Here is a 19098-nt window from a genome sequence, read left to right on the forward strand (position 1 = left end):
ATTAGTATTTCTGTCATTAGTTTAAGAGTCACGTGTTTAGAGGTTTTGGATCTGTCTCAGTTTCTGATCAGCTACTGTACACCTACTCCTCCTCTAACCCAACATTTAGCCTAATTTGTTATCAGTTGACTGCTGTTGGTTTGGGGGATGGGTGGGTGCACACTTGCGCAGATATGGATATTAATACAAGGTTTTTATCTTGAGTCTTTTGTCCTCTTTTTACATGGTTAAGTCAGTTTTAACTTCTAGAATAGCGAAATTTCACTTTAAAGCCGCTTGCAAAGTCACGTCATTAATTGATATGGAAGGGGGGGGGGACTTTCACTTACCTTAGACGGCAAAGCCACGCTGAAACCTTCATCTTGTGGTACAACAAATTGTGAGTAAACGGCAAACAATTTTTGTTATTGGCTGAGACTTTTTTATTATGGTATTTGGTATATTTCATTTGAAGGTGCAGGATTTTTGATCGTTTTAAATGTATGTATTTGCAACATTTTGTCTCAAGAAGTTTCTGGAAAGGGTAAAAATCAAACCATAATCCATTTTTGAATGGATTATGGTCATTCATTGATGTAAAGTACCTTCCTCCTACCCTTTAAGTCTTAGGGGTACATAGAAAAGCTTTTCTTCCTTTCTTTGCTTTTAAAGCAGTTATTTTCAAACATGTCTTCCTTAGAATATTACATATGCCAATGTCCCGGCCCTTAAACTGCAGTAATCAAATCTCTCAACAGATGGCCAGGGGTTCTGAGGGTATTAGCATTAACCAACTGAAGCAAAGCTTTCACGCTCGACCAAATCTATATATTTTGGTTTCGGATTTTATGAAAAAATAATGTAATGTGGTCACGTACGTTTGGGAAAGTGCTGCAAATGAACATGTATCTTATCATGACATAAGAAATGTCCCAAGTTTTTGAGACATTTAGAGGCTTCTTACCCTCATAACTGCAAAAAGTGCCGAAACCAGTGTTTTCCATTAATATAGAACACTAATGCCTAGGTGTCTTTCATTTCTATTTTTAATATCAATCTCTTTTAATTAGAATACGATAAATGAAAGTATATAAGCATGACAAAGCAAACAAATGACTCGAAAAACGTTATGTTCAAGTTTCAAGAAAATGGTCAGCGGCGCCGAACATGGCGGCCACGAGTTTCAGAGCTCTGATTTTAGTGTTTTATTTCTTGCTTATTTGTTCTGAAATTCTTTCTACTTGGGATCCAATCGATTGCCACCATCATGGGCCTTGCCAAGAAGCTCTCAAGGTTTTTCCTGGCGCATATTTTAGTCATTACGGCCGATTTGCTGTCACTGGACGACCTTCAATTGTTTTTGTCACGAAGCGCTTTGGATTTCATCGCGCCAAGATTCCCTCAGTATCTTGGACAGAGCACGGATGTACATCTCTGCTAATTCCTGGTCACGACCCGCCTCTAAACATCACAATTTTTGGAGACATTGCGATTAATCCTGGTCCGGAGACTTTAATTCAAAACAATTTGAAGAGGCGAAATGAAAATCTACCAAATATCTTGGATTTGCATATAAATACTCGAGTTATAACATACACCCGTGCTGAACTACTTGGCATTCGTCGCGCGTCTCGCAGTTTTGTTTGTGGATCAGTTCTCCATGTTTTAAAGCTAAATGGACTTCTGAGGTTTAGAGGATGTCGAGCTGGCCGACGGAAGATATCTGTACGTATTTCTGATCGAATAAGTCATACTACTTGCCGTGATAGAACCACTTCTCGCACTTCTGTTTTGGTTCCTATAGTTCCTGAACAACGTTTTCGTAGTGGAAGCTATTTAAAATTCTGTAGTTTGAATGCCAGGTCTGTGAGAAACAAATCGGCGGACTTGGTTTCCTATGTTGAATCATCTGGAGCTGATATTTTCGCAGTAACTGAGACATGGCTCTCAGAAATTGATGATGCGTGCAGACCCGAAATTACCCCACCCGGGTACAAGCTGTTTGATCACACACGATCTGATCGATGTGGTGGTGGAACTGCCCTACTGATAAGAGAAAATCTACATGCAAGTCGTGTAGATGCTGGTGAGCGTACTTCTTTTGAGTTTTCTCATTGGATGGTCGAGTTCCAGTCGCGAAGACTTCAGATTGTTATTATTTACCGTCCACCCTACTCTAGTAACCATCCTGTCACGACGAATGCATTTTTTGCTGATTTTTCGAGTCTTTTGGAGAATATCATAATGTCATCTGTACCGTTACTGATAGCAGGTGATTTTAATATCCATGTAGACGTTCCGGGGAATGCAGACAGTGTTTGTTTAAAGGAGCTGCTTGAGTCAATGGGCCTTCAACAAAATGTTAACGTGCCAACACACGAGTAAGGACACACCCTGGATTTGATCATTACTCGACAATGCGACTCCTTATTAGCTAACATCCCTGTGAGTGACTGTCTGTTTTCTGATCACTCTACTTTGATTTGTGATCTAACCCTGGACAGGCCTCCGCTCCCGAAGAAAAAAATCTCTTTCAGGAAGACAAAGGTGGTTGACGTTAACCTGTTATGCGATGAACTCTCTACAACTTCGCTTTGTACAGACAGCCCTGATGCTCTGAATGATCTTGTTAAATGTTCTAATTCTACATTATCTGCGGCTCTTGATCCTCATGCTCCACTTGTCACTAAGTTTATCACAGTGAGGCCTTTGGTACCTTGGTTTAGTGAAGATATTAGGGATTCAAGGAGGGAAAGATGGAGAGCTGAAAGAAAATGGCGTCGATCTCGAAGTGCCAATGATTTGCTTGAATTTAAAAAGAAGAGGAACTTTATAACCTACCTGATGAATGAAGCCCGTCGTAAGTTTTACTCAGACTTTATTGTTGAAAATAACTCCAATCAAAGGAACCTATTCTCGGCAACAAAGAGGTTGCTAAATCAAGGTCATGAAGTACCTTTTCCACCAACTAGTGACAAGCTGGTTTTAGCCAATGAAATGGGTAGCTTCTTTGTTGAAAAGATTGACGCCATCCATGTCAAACTGGACAGACTAGCCGATTGTTTGCATGATTCTCATTTTGACTATGTGAAAACGCTACCAACTAGAACACTGGACAGCTTTATCCCTTTAACTGAAAGTGCTGTTAGTAAGTTGATTGGCTGCTCTCCGAAGAAAAGATGTATGTTTGATCCGATGTCAACATCTATGGTAATCAGTTGTGCTGATGTGCTATTACCAGTCATTACTAAAATGATCAACCTGTCTCTTAATTCTGGAGAATTTGCGGATGATTGGAAATGTGGGCTTATTAATCCTATCTTGAAGAAACCTGGATTGGATTTGCTGTACAAAAATTACAGACCAGTTAGTAACTTACAATACGTATCCAAGTTGACTGAAAAAGTCGTTTTTAATCAAGTTTACGATCACATGGTTTCCAATGCTATTTTTCCTACGCTTCAATCTTCTTACAGGCAATACCATAGCACTGAAACTGCACTTATCAAGGTGATGAACGATATTTTGTTAAAGATGTACTCTGAACATGTCACTATGTTAATTTTATTGGATCTCAGTGCTGCCTTTGACACTGTTGATCATCGAATACTTTTAGAGAGGCTATCTGACGAGGTTGGCATACGTGGGACTGCTCTGAATTGGTTTAGATCGTACTTGTCTGATAGAAGTCAGCGCGTTTCTGTACATGGAGTTCTTTCTCGTCCTTTTGACTTGAACTGCGGGGTACCCCAAGGCTCATATTTAGGGCCTTTGCTATTCATAATATATGCGTCCAAGCTGTTTAAGATCGTGGAACATTATCTTCCTGATGCTCACTGTTTCGCTGATGATACGCAGCTGTATCTGAGTTCTAAACCACTCGGCAACACTGCTCAAGCTGATGCTATACAAGTTATGGAAAAGTGCATTGACGCGGTGAGGAAATGGATGATTCAAGATCGGTTGATGATCAATGATGATAAAACGGAGTTTTTGTTAGTCGGCACACGATAACAGCTTGATAAATTAGATTCGTGTTCCATAACTGTGGGCAATAATCGTATCAGTCCAAGCCCATGTGTTAGAAATCTTGGATCCTGGTTTGACAGCAACTTAAGCATGACTGATCATATAAACAAGGCTTGTAATGCGGTATTTTATCATTTACATAACTTGAGACGTATTAAGAAATACCTGTCGAGAGATTCTTTAATTACTTTGGCTCATGCTTTTATAACCAGCCGTCTTGACTATTGTAATGGTTTATTGTTTGGCTTACCAAATGTGCAGATCGCAAAATTACAGCGTGTACAAAATGCAGCAGCAAGACTTATTCTTGGCTTTTGCAAGTTTTCTCACATTACACCGGCGCTTTATGAGCTGCACTGGCTGCCAGTTTCTTTGCGTATTGACTATAAGATTTACTTTTGACTTTCAAATGTATTTATGGCCTATCGCCAACTTATCTTAGCGATCTTATTAGTATATAATCGAATTCATTATATAATCTTAGGTCTACTGGTAAGCTCTTATTGGACCATCCCAAGGGGAAGATGCTTACAACATTGGGAGCCAGATCATTCTCAGCAGCAGCTCCGAAACTCTGGAATGAGCTACCTGTGGAGCTTCGTCAAGCAACATCACCTAACAGTTTTAAATCTCGACTTAAAACGTATCTTTTTAAGAAGTATTTTTTATAGTTTGTAACTTAGTTTATTTTATTCTCACTGTAATGTATTTTCGTTTTCTTTTAAACGTATGATTGTAAAGCGCTATTGATCAGCACATGTAAATACGCGCTATATAAATTGGTAAATTATTATTATTATAAGCTAAAAGCTTTTTTATTCATTCTAAGCTCTGTATAGCAGTGGGAAGTTGTGTTCTCTATGTTCAGAGACAATTTTAATTTAGAAAAAAATCTTTTATGAAGCCTTGAAAATGTTGTTTTCAACTCATCATTATCGGACTGGAGGTTATAAGAGCAATTTACAATGAGAAAAGGTTGGATCTTTATGTGATAACTGGAATGAGAATAAATCTGAATAAACCTTAAGTTTAGATTGGACTTCAGTCCGTATTTCCTAGATACTAGTTGGACGTCATTACAATCTTAGCGAGGAAGTCACATGTCGAGAGCGAGGGAAACCCGAGCGGGTTTATCGTTCCAAGTAGGGGAACCTGATCACAAGTAGTTTATATGAAATTAATAACGTAAGACTGACCTGAGGATGAGACAACAAGAGGTGAACTGACCGATATGTCATAATGACCGATTTATTATTATGGTTCTGTAATTTTCAATAAGGTAAATTTTTAATGTTTTGAGATTTTATTCATTTTACTGTAACTGTACGTAGCCCATATTTTAAGATTAACTCAACTTTTCCTAGGGTAAACCTGTAGAAGTAGTATTTAGCATGATTGTGTAGTTCTTATCGTTTTAATTTTCATCAGGGCGCCAATTGATAGCAGTGTTTAAGGCATCCGAAGGGGCTACCCTAAATAAATAAATGTCTTCTTCATCTTCTTCACATGATCCTGACTGTCTTATAGGCTGGTCAGATGTAACAATTCCAATTACGCTATATACGATGTGACGTAAATGTGATAAGAGTGCGTTATGTAGTTCCATAATAACAGATTGAGGATGATGTTCAATTAGCTTTTAGAACTAGAACTCCTTTACGGATATTTACGTGTCTAATTGATGAGATTATAAATTTATCATGAAGATAATGACCTAAAAACTAAAAGTAATAAAAGTAAGAAAACATGAGCTGTTCAACCCGTGGCTCTTGATCAAATTGAATGTGAGATTTGTCTATCTGTTACGCAAGGTATGCCTCTATGTCTTGCTTGAAAATAGCTACATAAATGCGTAATTCACGAGGAAGAAAGAGCAATGACTCACTAGTTGTCTTTTGAAATTAACGCACTCGTTCAGCGAGGAAAAGAATCTTAGGACTCGGATTGGTATGATCAACACTTTTCATCAGAGTTAACGTTGTGAGGCCATTGCGGTCGCATCCCACGTAGAGATCGGTGTCATAAAGGTTGAGCATCGTGTAGCCCCCGTGGTATTGGGGCTCAAAAACCACGCTCGTGTCATTGTCATCAATCGCATCTATTTCCTTGCAAATTGAAAATAGCCTTGAATTAGAAATGGTTTCGCTGAACATTCGGCTCATCATAATTAATTGTTAAATTTAACGCGTGCGATGGTTACGTTTAATGTTGCACGCGCGCATTCCGTTGAAACTATATTTCAACCAAAATTGGCAGCAATTTCGCGATCTGATCGGCCAATCTGCCGCTGTCGATTACGCTACAGACAACGCTTGCTCGCGATAGCGTTAATGTATCACGCAATGGTCACACACTAAAAGAATGGTTGTAATTTACGTTTTTGACGTCGATATTGAGGTCAAAAAACAAATCGACAGTGTTGTAGCGCGGAATCCGAAGGTCTGAGGTTTGATTCCTCATGCGGACTCAGAATTTTTTTCTTTGTCCCACGCTCATGACAAAACGAAAAACATCTTTCTCTATTTAAAACATGACGCTGATGATCCTTCGTAATAGACTTCGCTCACCGTACAGTCTCTGTGGCTCATTAGAGTGATTTAGCAAGAGGACGGGAACGTCATTTCAGAACGGGAAAGCGCGCGGATAGTCTGGACACGACTCTTCTCCGACTTCTGGTGTTGGCGTTGCCGTTCTCTCCAACAAGTTCAAGACGTCATTACGCTCGTTTTCCCGTCGCGATCAAAACGCTTGGGATTTTCGTAAATTTTGCACCCATAAACGAGACAATGTTGTTTGGAATTATGTCAGAACTCGTTTCCAGGATAACTTGGTCCTTTCCTTTGTTTTATTCGGTGTATTTGGGTAAATTTACCGCAACATTTATGCTGGATTCCCGAAAGGAAACACATCGTTGGCAAGCGCCGGATCCAAGATTTTAGGGCTCAGTACACTTATGATTGAGCAAGGCTTAAACGACGAAAGGGCTTTCTTTGATACAGTTCTTTAATCCTGTATGAAAACTCTAAGAAGGGGGTGCTGTTATCACGAATCAATTCATCTCTCAATTAAAATTGCTTCATGTTGAAGTTTATATAAATGAAATATCACGACGCTTACCTACTGTATTATTCAGTGTTATTTGTTGTTATTGTCGTTTTTACCGTGATTGAAAACCTTTCTGCGAATTGAAGTCAGAGATGAAACAAATTGAGAATAGATCGGGTTTGCTCTTTTTTATGTTTGAAATTTTTGATCAGCGCCGGTGAAAACTAAGACAAGAAAGTCATGCTCTCGCTACGAAATAAAATGACAATCAACTTCATTTCGGCACGGCTTTTTAAATCTATTAATTTGATTCAGTCTTGAACGACTTTATTAGTTAAAAAAATTAAATTAAACAAAAACCAAAAAATTATAAAACAGGAATAAAGACTTATTCCTAAATCTAACTGTTTCGTTGGTGACTAGTTTAAGTTAATTTCACTCTCATCGTAAACAACTCCATCGTTGGGTCGCTTGGTTTCTACATGGTTTTGCCATAACCCCTGATAATTCCGTTCAAAATGCAATTCCAACTCTAAGAAGGTGGTGCTCAAAGAGATGTATTGTCATAATTGATAGGAATATTCAGTAAAAACGGGAAAAACGACGACGATTTTCAAATTATCCCCTACAAAATCATGAAGGAAAACGAGTAGTGCTGAAATCTAGTAGCACGAAACGAAATGACAGCAAGACAAATCATGGAAAAAAGTTATATAGTGGGCTTCAAAATTTGATAGATGAATCAGCAGACTCGAAACTAAACTGGAATGGAATAGTTTTCAAGTTTAATTGCCCATGTGGATTCATATTAACAACTTACTTGCCGTATCTATAACTATCCTCTGTTTGCGCTTGTTACATAACTCTCAAAAAAGATAATTTCTTTGTCTTTGGAGTGGTCTATAAAACCGAAAAATCAAAGGTGATGGTGAAGATTCTCGTTACAACGAATGCTAAGTCACTTTAAAAATTTTCAACACAATGCGACGGCGTTCTCGACCCAGTTTCTTATCGGCAGTTTTTGCTGCGCGCGCCGTTCTGGAATGACCTTCCCGTCCTCTTGCTAAACCACCTATTGGTAGAGTATGGGAGCGCGGAATCCGAAGGTCTGAGGTTTTATTCCTCAGAGATCAATATGTTACAAACTCAGTTGGTTGCACCCGTGAGTCCACGACATTTTGACCTCTGTCATGACGAATATCGTTGTCGATAAGAGTACAGACCATGGTAAAACACTATCAATTTATTAAATCGCAGTAATTATCGCAACGCTTGTCTAGTAAAAAGTAGAATTAAAAGACGCGTTATCTAGTGGAAAGTTTCAGTTCTGCAGAGACAACCAAGCTGTCTAGTTACTGTAATTGCTAAAACCAGTTGTTTGCTACAACGTACGTCTCGATACGTCAATTAGAGAGGCAATAAAGAAGTACGCTATCAGTTTTTCATGTTTTGTTGACGTTAATCGTCTGTTTGTTTTGTTTTATGAACAAATTAATTAATAAACGCTAGACTTAAAGTGGTTCCTTACTACGGTTGTGATTGGTTGTCCTTCTCCATTTCCTTTCATTGCGAATTTATCTTCGAATAGGAAGGCAAAGCATGGTTGGTCTACTGGCTTCTGTGTTTTATCCTTAGTAGTCATATAAGCTATGATCACAATGGAAGAAAACGAAAAATTTTAAAGTCGAAGCCTATATGTGAAAATCTGGGTCTGACTTTTTAACCTTGATGGAAGTTCACCGAATGCGCATAACCCAAATTTTAACCTTCAAGCTTCAACGAAGATACAAAAAATTGTTAAACGAAAACAGAAAAATTAATATACTTACAGGATTGGAACTACAAACGATTAAGAGAAAAAAAAAATGAAACGAGGCACCCATAGAGTGCAAAGAGTAAAATGTATCAATTTGCTGCAGATATACATCGTGGAGCGAGAACGACACGTTGCTAACCCATTGCGATATTTTATTGAGTTCAAACGACATATGTACTGTGCAAACAATTATGCGCGATCTAATTAGAGGGGCCCGACGTTTCATCGCGACAGTCAAAAGCATACCTGATTGCACTCTTATGGCACTTATTAGGGTGAAACTTAGCCAGATTCTTTGTACGGTTTTAAACAATCATTTTACAACAAATGTTTTCGTGCATGTTAAAGGTACATGATGCAGGATAGCATAAAAGTCTACTTACTATTTTGATAATCACTATTTTGATCTCTTCCGTTGCAACTCACTTTGCCATCGTTGGGATTCCTCTTCATAATACCATCTCCTTCCTTGCTAAACCTGCTCCACAGTTGATAAGTGGCGTCTTTATAAATTACCTTTTCGCTCTGCAAAGGTCACATGAACATCTCATTGTAGCATGACGATCTCGCGAAGTCTTAACTTGACCTCCATCGAAAAGTATGAGCTAGTTATTTATAGTAGATATGTATGTGGAGTAGCAAGTAGTAGTCTTCTTCTCGTTTAGCTTTTTATCGTAAGTGTCCTGAAACTCTTAGGGCAACTGACTCATTTGCAAGTTTCCCGTCTAAACCTTTTATAGTTAGCCTTCTAAAATAAATTAAGTTCGCCCCCATCTCTACAGGCGCAACCAAAAGATTTCAACTCATTTCTTGAGGAAAAAACGTATTCCTTCTCGATCGAAATCATGATGAATTTCAATCCAAATGCAATGTTCTTTTTTCTGAGTCAAACGCTTGATCACGGAAACACCCTACATTGCTGTGAAACTCTCTACTTCAAACGAGTGCCAGAGTTAAAACAAAAGATTAAAACATAGAAAGAGACCAAATAAAACAACCAAAAAATAAACGCTCAACCGTCAGCACTCCACTGACTCCCCTCCGAAGAAAAAGGGAAACAAAACAAGACAAAACCGACCAAACAAACAAACAAACAAAAAAAACGGAAAAATTGTTGAAAAGAAGGAAATCAATGTATTTGAACTTAGGCCGAAACTAGATCTTGTGAGTCTGGAGAGTACGAGGGAGAATGCGAGAGCAGAGGGAGGAATCCTGATTTTAACATAAACGCAAATTAACTCTTAGGAGCAAAACACTGTTTCATTCAATCTTTGCACACTAATTTGCTTCTCAATGATTGTTTTAAAGCCCCTGGTAAATTCTGCCTCGCTATACTTTTATCTTATGAGGTGAATACAAACAGAAAGCCCTCTGTACTCACATGAATGTGTTACGCAAGAAAATACGTGAAAAACTATGCATGTTTAACTGTTAAATTGAGAGACATTCTTTACTGACATAATTTTCACTCTTATTTCATCATCCATATATAAGCTTCATATGAATGTCAAAGGCGTTGAAAAAACCTTTGAAAAGCACGAGAGAAATATTGTCACATGCCTTACAACTAGTTCTGAATCCTAGATGCAAGAAAACTTCCACTGGCATTGTATTCTCGAGCTTTTTGTCATAGTGATGGAACTCACTACCTAGAGATATTCGATTCTGCGATTTATTGCCATTATTTAAAACCAAATTAACGCTCACATCTACTCGCCATCCCAGGGTTAGACACACGAGAAATATTAAATTGGGACTTGTATATCCTCTCTGGCGCTTGAAAGTGGAGTTCAAAACGAGTTTGAAGGGGATGATGACAATTCCTTTTTCGTTGAGAAAAGTTTGGCTTATGAAGGAATATCTAGCTCGCCGTCAGGCCTAGGATGGTACAGTAATTATTTGTGAGGCAAACTTACTGAAGTCATTCCTTCTGCTTTCCCAGCGCCTTTCTCTTGATGCCACGACATCTAAATAATGAAAACGAAAAAATGAAACTAAATAAACAAACAAAAAACAAAAACAAAAAAACAAAAAAAACAGAGACCTCTGCAAAGGGCACATGAATATATAATTGTAGCATGATGATCTTGTGAAGTCTTCACTTGATCTCCATCGAAAAGTATGAGCTAGTTATGTATAGCAGTTATGTATGTGGAGTAGCAAGTAGTGGTTTTCTTCTCGTTTAGCTTTTTATCATAAGTGTCTTGAAAATCCTTGGGCAACTGACTTTTTTTGCAAGTTCACCGTCTAAACCTTTTATAGTTCGCCTCCTGAAATATAACTTCGCCCTCACCTCTACAGGCTCAACCCAGAACATGTCAACTTATTTCTTAAAGGAAAAACGTATTCCTTCTCTTTCGAAATCATGATGAATTTCAATCCAAATGCAATGTTCTTTTTTCTGAGTCAAACGCTTGATGACGGAAACATCCTTCATCGCTGTGAACGCTGTACTTCAAATGAGTGACATGATCAAAACAAAAGATTAAACAACAACAAAAATAAACCTGTGCTGAAAGTGTTTCAGAAAAAGGACTGAACTACCCAAATAACGAATTTTTTGGGATTAAAATTTTCATGAATGTTGCTTTGAATACATGTAAAAAAAAGCCATTATCGAGATTCACTTTTCTAAGTGCATATGCCATGAGAAAATTTGGCAATGAATGAATTAAACAGGGTTTGAATGTAAAATCTGAAATGTTTTAACCTGCAGTGGTCAATGAAAAGCTTTTAAGTCATTCCTGCCATCAGTTTAAGCATCATGAACTATTTGCAAAACCAGGCGAATGTTCTGATCGAGTTCTGGGATTTCAACATTTTATTTAGCAATTAAAAAGGAATAAGCAAAGGATTCAGATACTTAAGCGGATAAAATGCACCTAATTTACAAAACCTCTTCATATTTTATGATCAATAACCACTTAAATATGATCTTTCTGGTATTATCATTTTTCTTTACTGAGTCATCTCCTTTCAGAAGCCTTCCTTAAATATAAAGCTAACATCTGAAGAAAATCAGTTGCACACAGGTAATTTGAAAAATTATGGGCAAACTGTTCACAATTTCATAAGTTCCTTTTTTTAATTAAACTGGACCCCAAAAAAGATAATAAAGCAAAAAACAATGAAAGAAATTAGCTTGCACAATTAAGATCTCAATATACAATTCAGCGGTCTTTCTTCTTTTAAATAGTAAATTTCACAATTTTCAACTGAACGTGACACTTCATCGATGTTTGCGAAAGATTTTTCTTTTTTTTTGAGGGGGGGGGTGGAAATAAGTTTTATGCCATCTTAAAGCATATCTTATTTCTGGATATCTACATAGTCATTGGTCACTTCATCGTATTCCTTGAATGTGATCCTCTCGCCTGTAACAGAGAAGTCTTTTCTGGAATCGATCACGAAATTCCAGAAAACGTATTCCTTTTTGACAGGATGTGAGTTTCTTCGTTTCGTTGTACGTCACATGGATATTAAGCATATGAGACATTTCTATTTTAAACTTCTTTCACCTTGCATCCTTTCCTTCTTTTTCTTGTAAGGTTGTCCTTCCTATCTCCCTCGACAACCCAAAAGACACAGCCTAAGGGCCGTTGGGTGTTCGTGCCCTCTTTCCTCCCCCCCCCCCCCTTCCCTTTGTAAGCTAGGAGAAACACGGCATGGAGGTCGAAATGAAAATCCTAATATTCTTCAGTTCGCTCTGACGAGGGGTAAACGTTCAAAACGTCAGCTTCAGTGTGACCAATTTACATCATCAACTGAGCTGGTGAAACCAAATTATCTTGTAACATTAGCCGTTAGTATTCTTTGCACCTGGTTTTTAACGCCAGAACACTCTGTAACGCAAATCCAAGTTGGGTTAGAAATGAATGCATCCTTAGTATCATTGCATTTGAACGCTAAATACTGTCACCCTCATAATTTAAGACGATTATTAATCAGCATCCGCGGTTGGACTCACGGAAATTTATTTAAAGGTGCGTGAGTTAATTTTTCCAGGAAATCGAGCACTAAAAAATTTAACGAAAGGCCACATAAAATTTCGTAATGACGAGCATGTTTTGGTCCAGATAAATGGTAAAATCTGTGAGTGAAGCTCTGACGGTGTTCTCCAAAGCAAGAATAAGAATATTATTAGTTTTGTGATTAAAATCACAAAAATGGAGAGTCTTTTGAAGGTCTTTCTCACTTTTGCATTTATTATGAATAGTGCACACAACATTGAAAAGCCGGGAAGTTTTGATAAAAACCACGCTAGGACTCGCCATTTGCTTGGTTAAGTCGCTCTAAAAGCCGTTACATTAGAGAGGCAATGGTTTCGAATGATGTTGAAAGTAATTTAAGCATCTGAATGGGGGAGGAAAAGGAAATCTTCTTTAAGGTATTAGCGGTATCCCATCTTACGCTTGCAAAATTTTGTTTAACGCCTTCTTTCCTTAAATGCAGATACAATCATATGCATTCACCATGTAATCAGTTTATGAGGGCAGATTGGGAGGCGATTGTTTGCAGTCGAACTGGAAGAGTAGAAGAATCATTAAAAAAGAAATAAGCTTTCCATCGGATTAACGAGTTTTCGTTATTATTGTTAAGTTGCATCTTCAAGAATGTTACAGTGCCTTCTGATTTAATTCAGGTAGCTCTAATCTATCAGGAATTGTTTGATTTACAAAGGGCTCCACAATTCTGGCTCTATGGCTTTTAAAATCAAACAACTACGAGAAAAAACTCAAGACTCCCAACGAAACAAAGTTTTGTAGTGGTACTATTCAGGAAAAAAATATTTAAATTTCATTTTTATATTGATAATTGGATGAGGGCCACTTGAAACCAGGTTGGGACTAACAAGTAAATCAATCTCTTAAAATATACAGAACGACTAGCAAAGGAAGTTGTTAAAAAGTAAATTTTAGTGTATGTACAGAATAGTTCAACGTTCTACTTACCTTGAAGTTTGCCAAATTGTTGTTCTCGCAGATACGCGGACACAGGCTGAAGCATAAAAAATTTTCTAAAGCCAGCATTTATGGAAATAAGGTTGCATTAACAAGTGGCGTGAGAACAGGACACGAGGGGGATGGGAAAAGGTTACTAGGATAGGCTTTTTATAAGTAACTGGTATCTCTTTGAAAGATGACACAGCCGACATGCTTTTCTAAAGATTCGGACCGACCTCTTAAGGCAATTGTATTTGAAGTCGTTTGTCGGAATGTGAATGCCTCCTGGTGAGAGAGTTTTTAATCCTATTTCTGTCCCTGATTAGTATATCTTTCAATAGTTATATATAAATGTTCGACTGTAAATTTTACAGGCTTTTCTAAGTCACTTGTATCTCTTTCTAAAAATATCACAGCAATCATGTTTGTCTAAAGATGAGGACTAGATAAGGCAATTGTATTCGTATTGTTTCGTCGGAATGTGAATGCCTCCGGGTAATACTACGTTTGTCACTGATTAGCATATCTAATTGATAGATTTGTGATAACAACCACAACAGGACAATCAACTTGCTTAACTGTCAAATAATACGTTTGAAATATTACCTTTGTTTTCGATTGAAGCGTCGGAGTAATAAATTTCGTTCCAAGTTTTAAACAGTTTTTTGGTTTCAACTAAAATAAAAAGCCAAAGAGGAGGCGAGAGGAGCATCATGACAATTTATACTGTTTTTAATCGTTTTCGACCTCCAAAAGTTGATACAGGTTAAGATAACGAAACCTGCTCCGATATGTTCGCTTAACGATGCGTTCTGAGAGTTCATGCATGTCTTCTGGCGCTTTTTGATGCTATTTCAATCGCTTAATGAAACATTCGGTCTGTATATAATTATAATGTGTACAATTAGTTTCCTTTATTAGATTTGGTCGTTCTTTTGCGTTTATCGTGAATAGTGCACACAACATTGACAAGTCGGGAAGTTACGATAAAAACTCCGCTAGGACGCGTAGTTTGCCAGGTTATATCGGCGTATCATTTTAAAAGCGGTCACATTAGAGTGGGAATGGCTTCGAATGATGTTGAAAATAATTTAAGATGTTCTTCTAAATCGTCCTTCGAAGTGGTCATCATCTATATCAGCTTTTGAAAGAAAACATTTATTCATAACACATTCATTAGGCATCAAAAAAGCTTTTATGTTTGGGTCATAGAGAAACAACCCAAGAAACCTTCGCGTTTTTTTGGCTTTTAATGCAATTGCAATTCGTCATGGAATACCGCTGACAAGCTCTAGGCTCAATGTTGCCTTTCTTGGAAAACATAAACAGGGGGCTTGCAAGCTAAATAACAGAACTTTTTCTTCAGCTGCATCCAGAGCTAAAACAAAGATAAAAGCCACATGGGCAAACCTAGGTGACCAAAATACAGCAAACACACAAAAAACGTGTCTAGTTTGTGTTTCATTTGGGAAATACGGGTCGATCGAATCATTTTTCTTCTGCAATGAGATATTTCCCTGATTTCACATGATCATTTTACTAGTGATCAGGATTCAAGACATTCGCCCTCTATGAAAATATGGCGAAGAATTAACACGTTTACTGCGTTCACCTATGTTTTCATTCCTCATCTTTATCATAATAACTTCAGAAGGTGACGCTATATCTTTTTTGCGAGAAAAAAAATTCCCAATTGAAATAATTTGGCGACCATACTGCTAAGAGAAAGAACCAAAATGACCCTGGGCTCGATATTGGTATTGGCCGAAAGATCACCTTACTTCGGGCAAAGTGGCCTGACGCGCGAGAAGAAGGATACAGTTTTAGAGAGGGTAGACCAGTGCTCTGTGTATGTAACATTAATTTAGCATGCGAAGTTCTATCAATCTAATGAAATGTTGCGAATACGTAATCATAAACCACGTGTAAAAAACTGAGCTTAACGCCAATAACGAGATTAAAATGACAATGAACAATACAAATAAACCAATACAAACTACATTAAAATACAAAAGTCTCGGTAAAAAATTATAAGAATTTGGTGGCTGGTTAACAGCCCATCTTTCCTATCTAAGTGGTGAGCGTTCTCTTGCATCCGATACAATATGGCATTTAAAACTCGAATCAATTGAAAATACAGCAATACAACAAATTATCTGTCTGTATACTTTCGCTCAATGCTGGAAAACTAAACCCAGACAAACAAAGTGACCAAGAAACCCACCTATTGGTCCCGCTTTAAAAAATGAAATGACGAAAGCTCACCAAGACTACTCAAAAACTTACGAATAACTGATTACAGGGACGCTAAACTCCGTTACAAAACCAATAGAAATATAAACAAACAGATGAACATTGTAACTATGTTCGTATCTCGGGTCACTCTGAAATTATTAAACTAATCAATAATCAATTAAATAAATTAAAATGAGCCTTCTGGCTAGTGTCCTTAACAAACCAACAAATTAGCTAATAATTTCTTCTTTTCAATTATTCCCCTCCCATTATAATTAAATTTTGAGAGGTTTGCCACCGAAAGAGTCTGTGGACAGGAGTTTGTGTAATTCTAACGTTCAAGGCATTTCAGTTAGCATTATGCGCAAGACTTACCTAAAACACTTTGACTTTTGTAAACCGTAAATACGAAAGTCTGGATTATCAATCCGACTGGAAAGAGAGGAGTCTACCTACAGCTAGGTACTTAGCAAGTAACCTCTTCAGTTACTGAAATAAGGGAACATGTTGGTTATTTTTTTCCGTGACACAATAAGAGACCTTATGTAACATCAGGACGGCGACTGCAATGAGAACTCAACGAGATATCAACCGAGAGAAATATTCTAGTTAAATCATCATTTCCCTTTTTATTAAATCCTGAATTGCTGAAAAGGAAGTTAAATGCCGGTGGTAAATGTTTGGACGCTAATGTCACGTCAGCATCGCCTCCGTATCAAGTTCGTTTAATTTTTGTTATTTTAAATTGATTTTTGATTAAAGAGTTTGAAACTCTTGTTGATAAATGTTGAACAAACTTCTAAAAATATTGTTTTCAGACGCCATTTAGTTCAAAATTATTTGGGTTTGATCGCTGAACTTAACCAAAGAAAACTGACCCGACAAAATATTTTGGTCGATCAAACAAAATTCGATCTGTTTACTTTTCAAGCGGTGTTTAGGCAGACTGTTGGACCATTTCATTCAAAAGTTCTGACAGATTTTCGGTGCTATCCGCTAGCTTAGCCTATAAATCACAGAAGTATCTAAATCTATTGCAACCACAGTAATGAAAGTTTGTGCAACCTAATACCAACACGACTAACTTAACAATACTGATGCCTGACTTGCTTTTTAATGACATGATTCCCCAAAAGGAGCTAAATATGAAATTCTACAACAGCACTAACTACTCATCCCTCCTTTCACAAAACCTGAAATTTAGCTTGTTTCATATCACCAAGCGAGCGTTGACAAAATGTTTTGGCAGTTTCCGCTCGAAAGTCTGATCAATAGAGAGGAAAGCTGTAGTCATAATGGGTTTACGTCATTGCTAGAAAATCAATGAAATGGCCTGTAAAGTGCTTCCTGTTTTGTTTTCTGTGGTTATTTTGTTAAATCCTGAATTGCTGAAAAGGAAGTTCAATGCCGATGGTATATGTTTAGACGCCGCTAATGTCTCGTCAGCATCGCGTCCGTATCAAGTTCGTTTAATTTTTATAATTTTAAATTGATTTTTAATTACTGTTTAAACTCCTATTGATAAATGTTGAACAAGCTTCTAAAATACTGTGTTCAGACGCCATTTAGTTCAAAGTTATTTGGGTTTGATCGCTGAACTTAGCCAAAGAAAACCGACCCGACAAAATATTTTGGTCGATCAAACAAAATTCGATCTGCATACTTTTGTAGCGGTGTTTAGGCAGACTGTTGGACCATTTCATATTCAACAGTCCTAACAGATTTTCAGTTCTAACCGCTAGCTTAGCCTATGAATCACATAAGTATCTAAATCTATCAGTTTATATTAATCAAATTCGAATTTATGTAAAATATTTCTGTTCGCCAGAGAGTTTGTTTACAATCCGACCTGTAATTACAATGCAGCACTTTAGAACGGTGAAAGTATGCATGACGCTGAAAATTTGATTGCGTCAATTAAAGCTATAAATCGCAAGATAGAAGACATCTTCCGAACGAAGTATACGTTAAAAGTTTTCATGACACAAACCATGCGTTTTGATGTTGTTGTGATACAAAGTACTTGATTTCCTGTTTTGCTAAAAGGGAAGTTTTATGCTTCACTGATAATTAACGTATGCGTTGTATTTTCGTCTTCTTATTTAACCTTCTGCAACTGCCATAACATGACGTAGGAAAGACATGGACGATAAAGTTAGAGCTTGAGTTGAGTGTCGCCTAAATTCCATTTGAGTTTGAGCAGAGAGTTAAGTTTGCTTCTCTCTTGTAGTTGGTCTTATCCCCACAATATATTAGATATATAATGCAGATAAATATAATCAAAGATCTCTGCCATCTTACATCTCAAGTTAGATCATCGTCATATTAATCGCTTTGAAATTTTGTGATTAAATCTGAGCTAAAATTCCTTGATCTGGTTGGCTGGAGATGAATTTGTATGACTTTTCTTCTTAGTTGCAACGTATATTGAACGCTCGAACTCACCTACGTTGGTCCACGTTGTCTCAATAAACTCCTTTCGGTAAAGCTGACTTGCAAGAAACAGAGAAGGGTCCAGATATGTCCCATTATATTAGGTGAATTATTAAGACTTTCCAGCCTTTTTCCTAGAAGCGTATTTTGATCCTGATGTGCTGAAGGAAGTTTCTCGACTTTCCTTCCCCCATTCCCCCGCTCACCTTCGCTCAGTGGGTTGATGCGGGAGGGGGAGGGGGAGGGGAGTGGAGAGAGGGAGGGCTTAACACCGTAGCCGCTAAGATCTGCGCTTGCAAAGGTAAACAAAATTTATCAATAGTATGGCCACTATAATGCCCTTGTCGTAGTGCTACTGGTTGGAAAGATCGCCACAATGAAATTTCTATTGTCTTGTACTTCTAGCCGGTAGGATCTCATGAGGCTTAGAAAATACTACCGGCTAGAGGTTCAGCTTTCATATTTAGTCAACTTTGCTAATTGTTACCACAGTTTCCTTCAAATTTTACTTTTTCTGCACTCCAAATTAGTCTTACACTTCTTTGAATCACAATTTTTCATGAATACGCATACACTTATTTATTTTTATATGGTCCTGTACCTTTAGCTGGTAAGATC

General features: G+C 37.5%; 1 protein-coding gene across 1 annotated transcript; it reads right to left on the reverse strand.

The window, feature by feature from the left end:
* Window positions 1-4745: 4745 nt before the first annotated feature.
* On the reverse strand, window positions 4746-18661 carry LOC131779827 (uncharacterized). The gene is made up of 5 exons (XM_066160120.1): window positions 18493-18661; window positions 10786-10836; window positions 9253-9394; window positions 8582-8700; window positions 4746-6113 (listed from the first exon to the last, which is right to left on the reverse strand). The coding sequence occupies exons 2-5, from the start codon at window positions 10834-10836 to the stop codon at window positions 5910-5912; spliced, it is 516 nt and encodes a 171-aa protein (XP_066016217.1). The 5' UTR covers window positions 18493-18661; the 3' UTR covers window positions 4746-5909.
* Window positions 18662-19098: the final 437 nt, after the last annotated feature.

This window comes from Pocillopora verrucosa, chromosome 13 (assembly GCF_036669915.1).
Source record: "Pocillopora verrucosa isolate sample1 chromosome 13, ASM3666991v2, whole genome shotgun sequence".
NCBI classification, from domain to species: Eukaryota; Metazoa; Cnidaria; class Anthozoa; order Scleractinia; family Pocilloporidae; genus Pocillopora; species Pocillopora verrucosa.

Coding starts and splice junctions, on each gene's coding strand:
- LOC131779827 (XM_066160120.1), bottom strand. CDS start 10,836: ATGTCGTGGCATCAAGAGAAAGGCGCTGGGAAAGCAGAAGGAATGACT. Junction 8,701..9,252: donor AAATAGTGATTATCAAAATA/GTAAGTAGACTT, acceptor TTGTGATCATAG/CTTATATGACTACTAAGGAT. Junction 6,114..8,581: donor GACAACCAATCACAACCGTA/GTAAGGAACCAC, acceptor TCAATTTGCAAG/GAAATAGATGCGATTGATGA.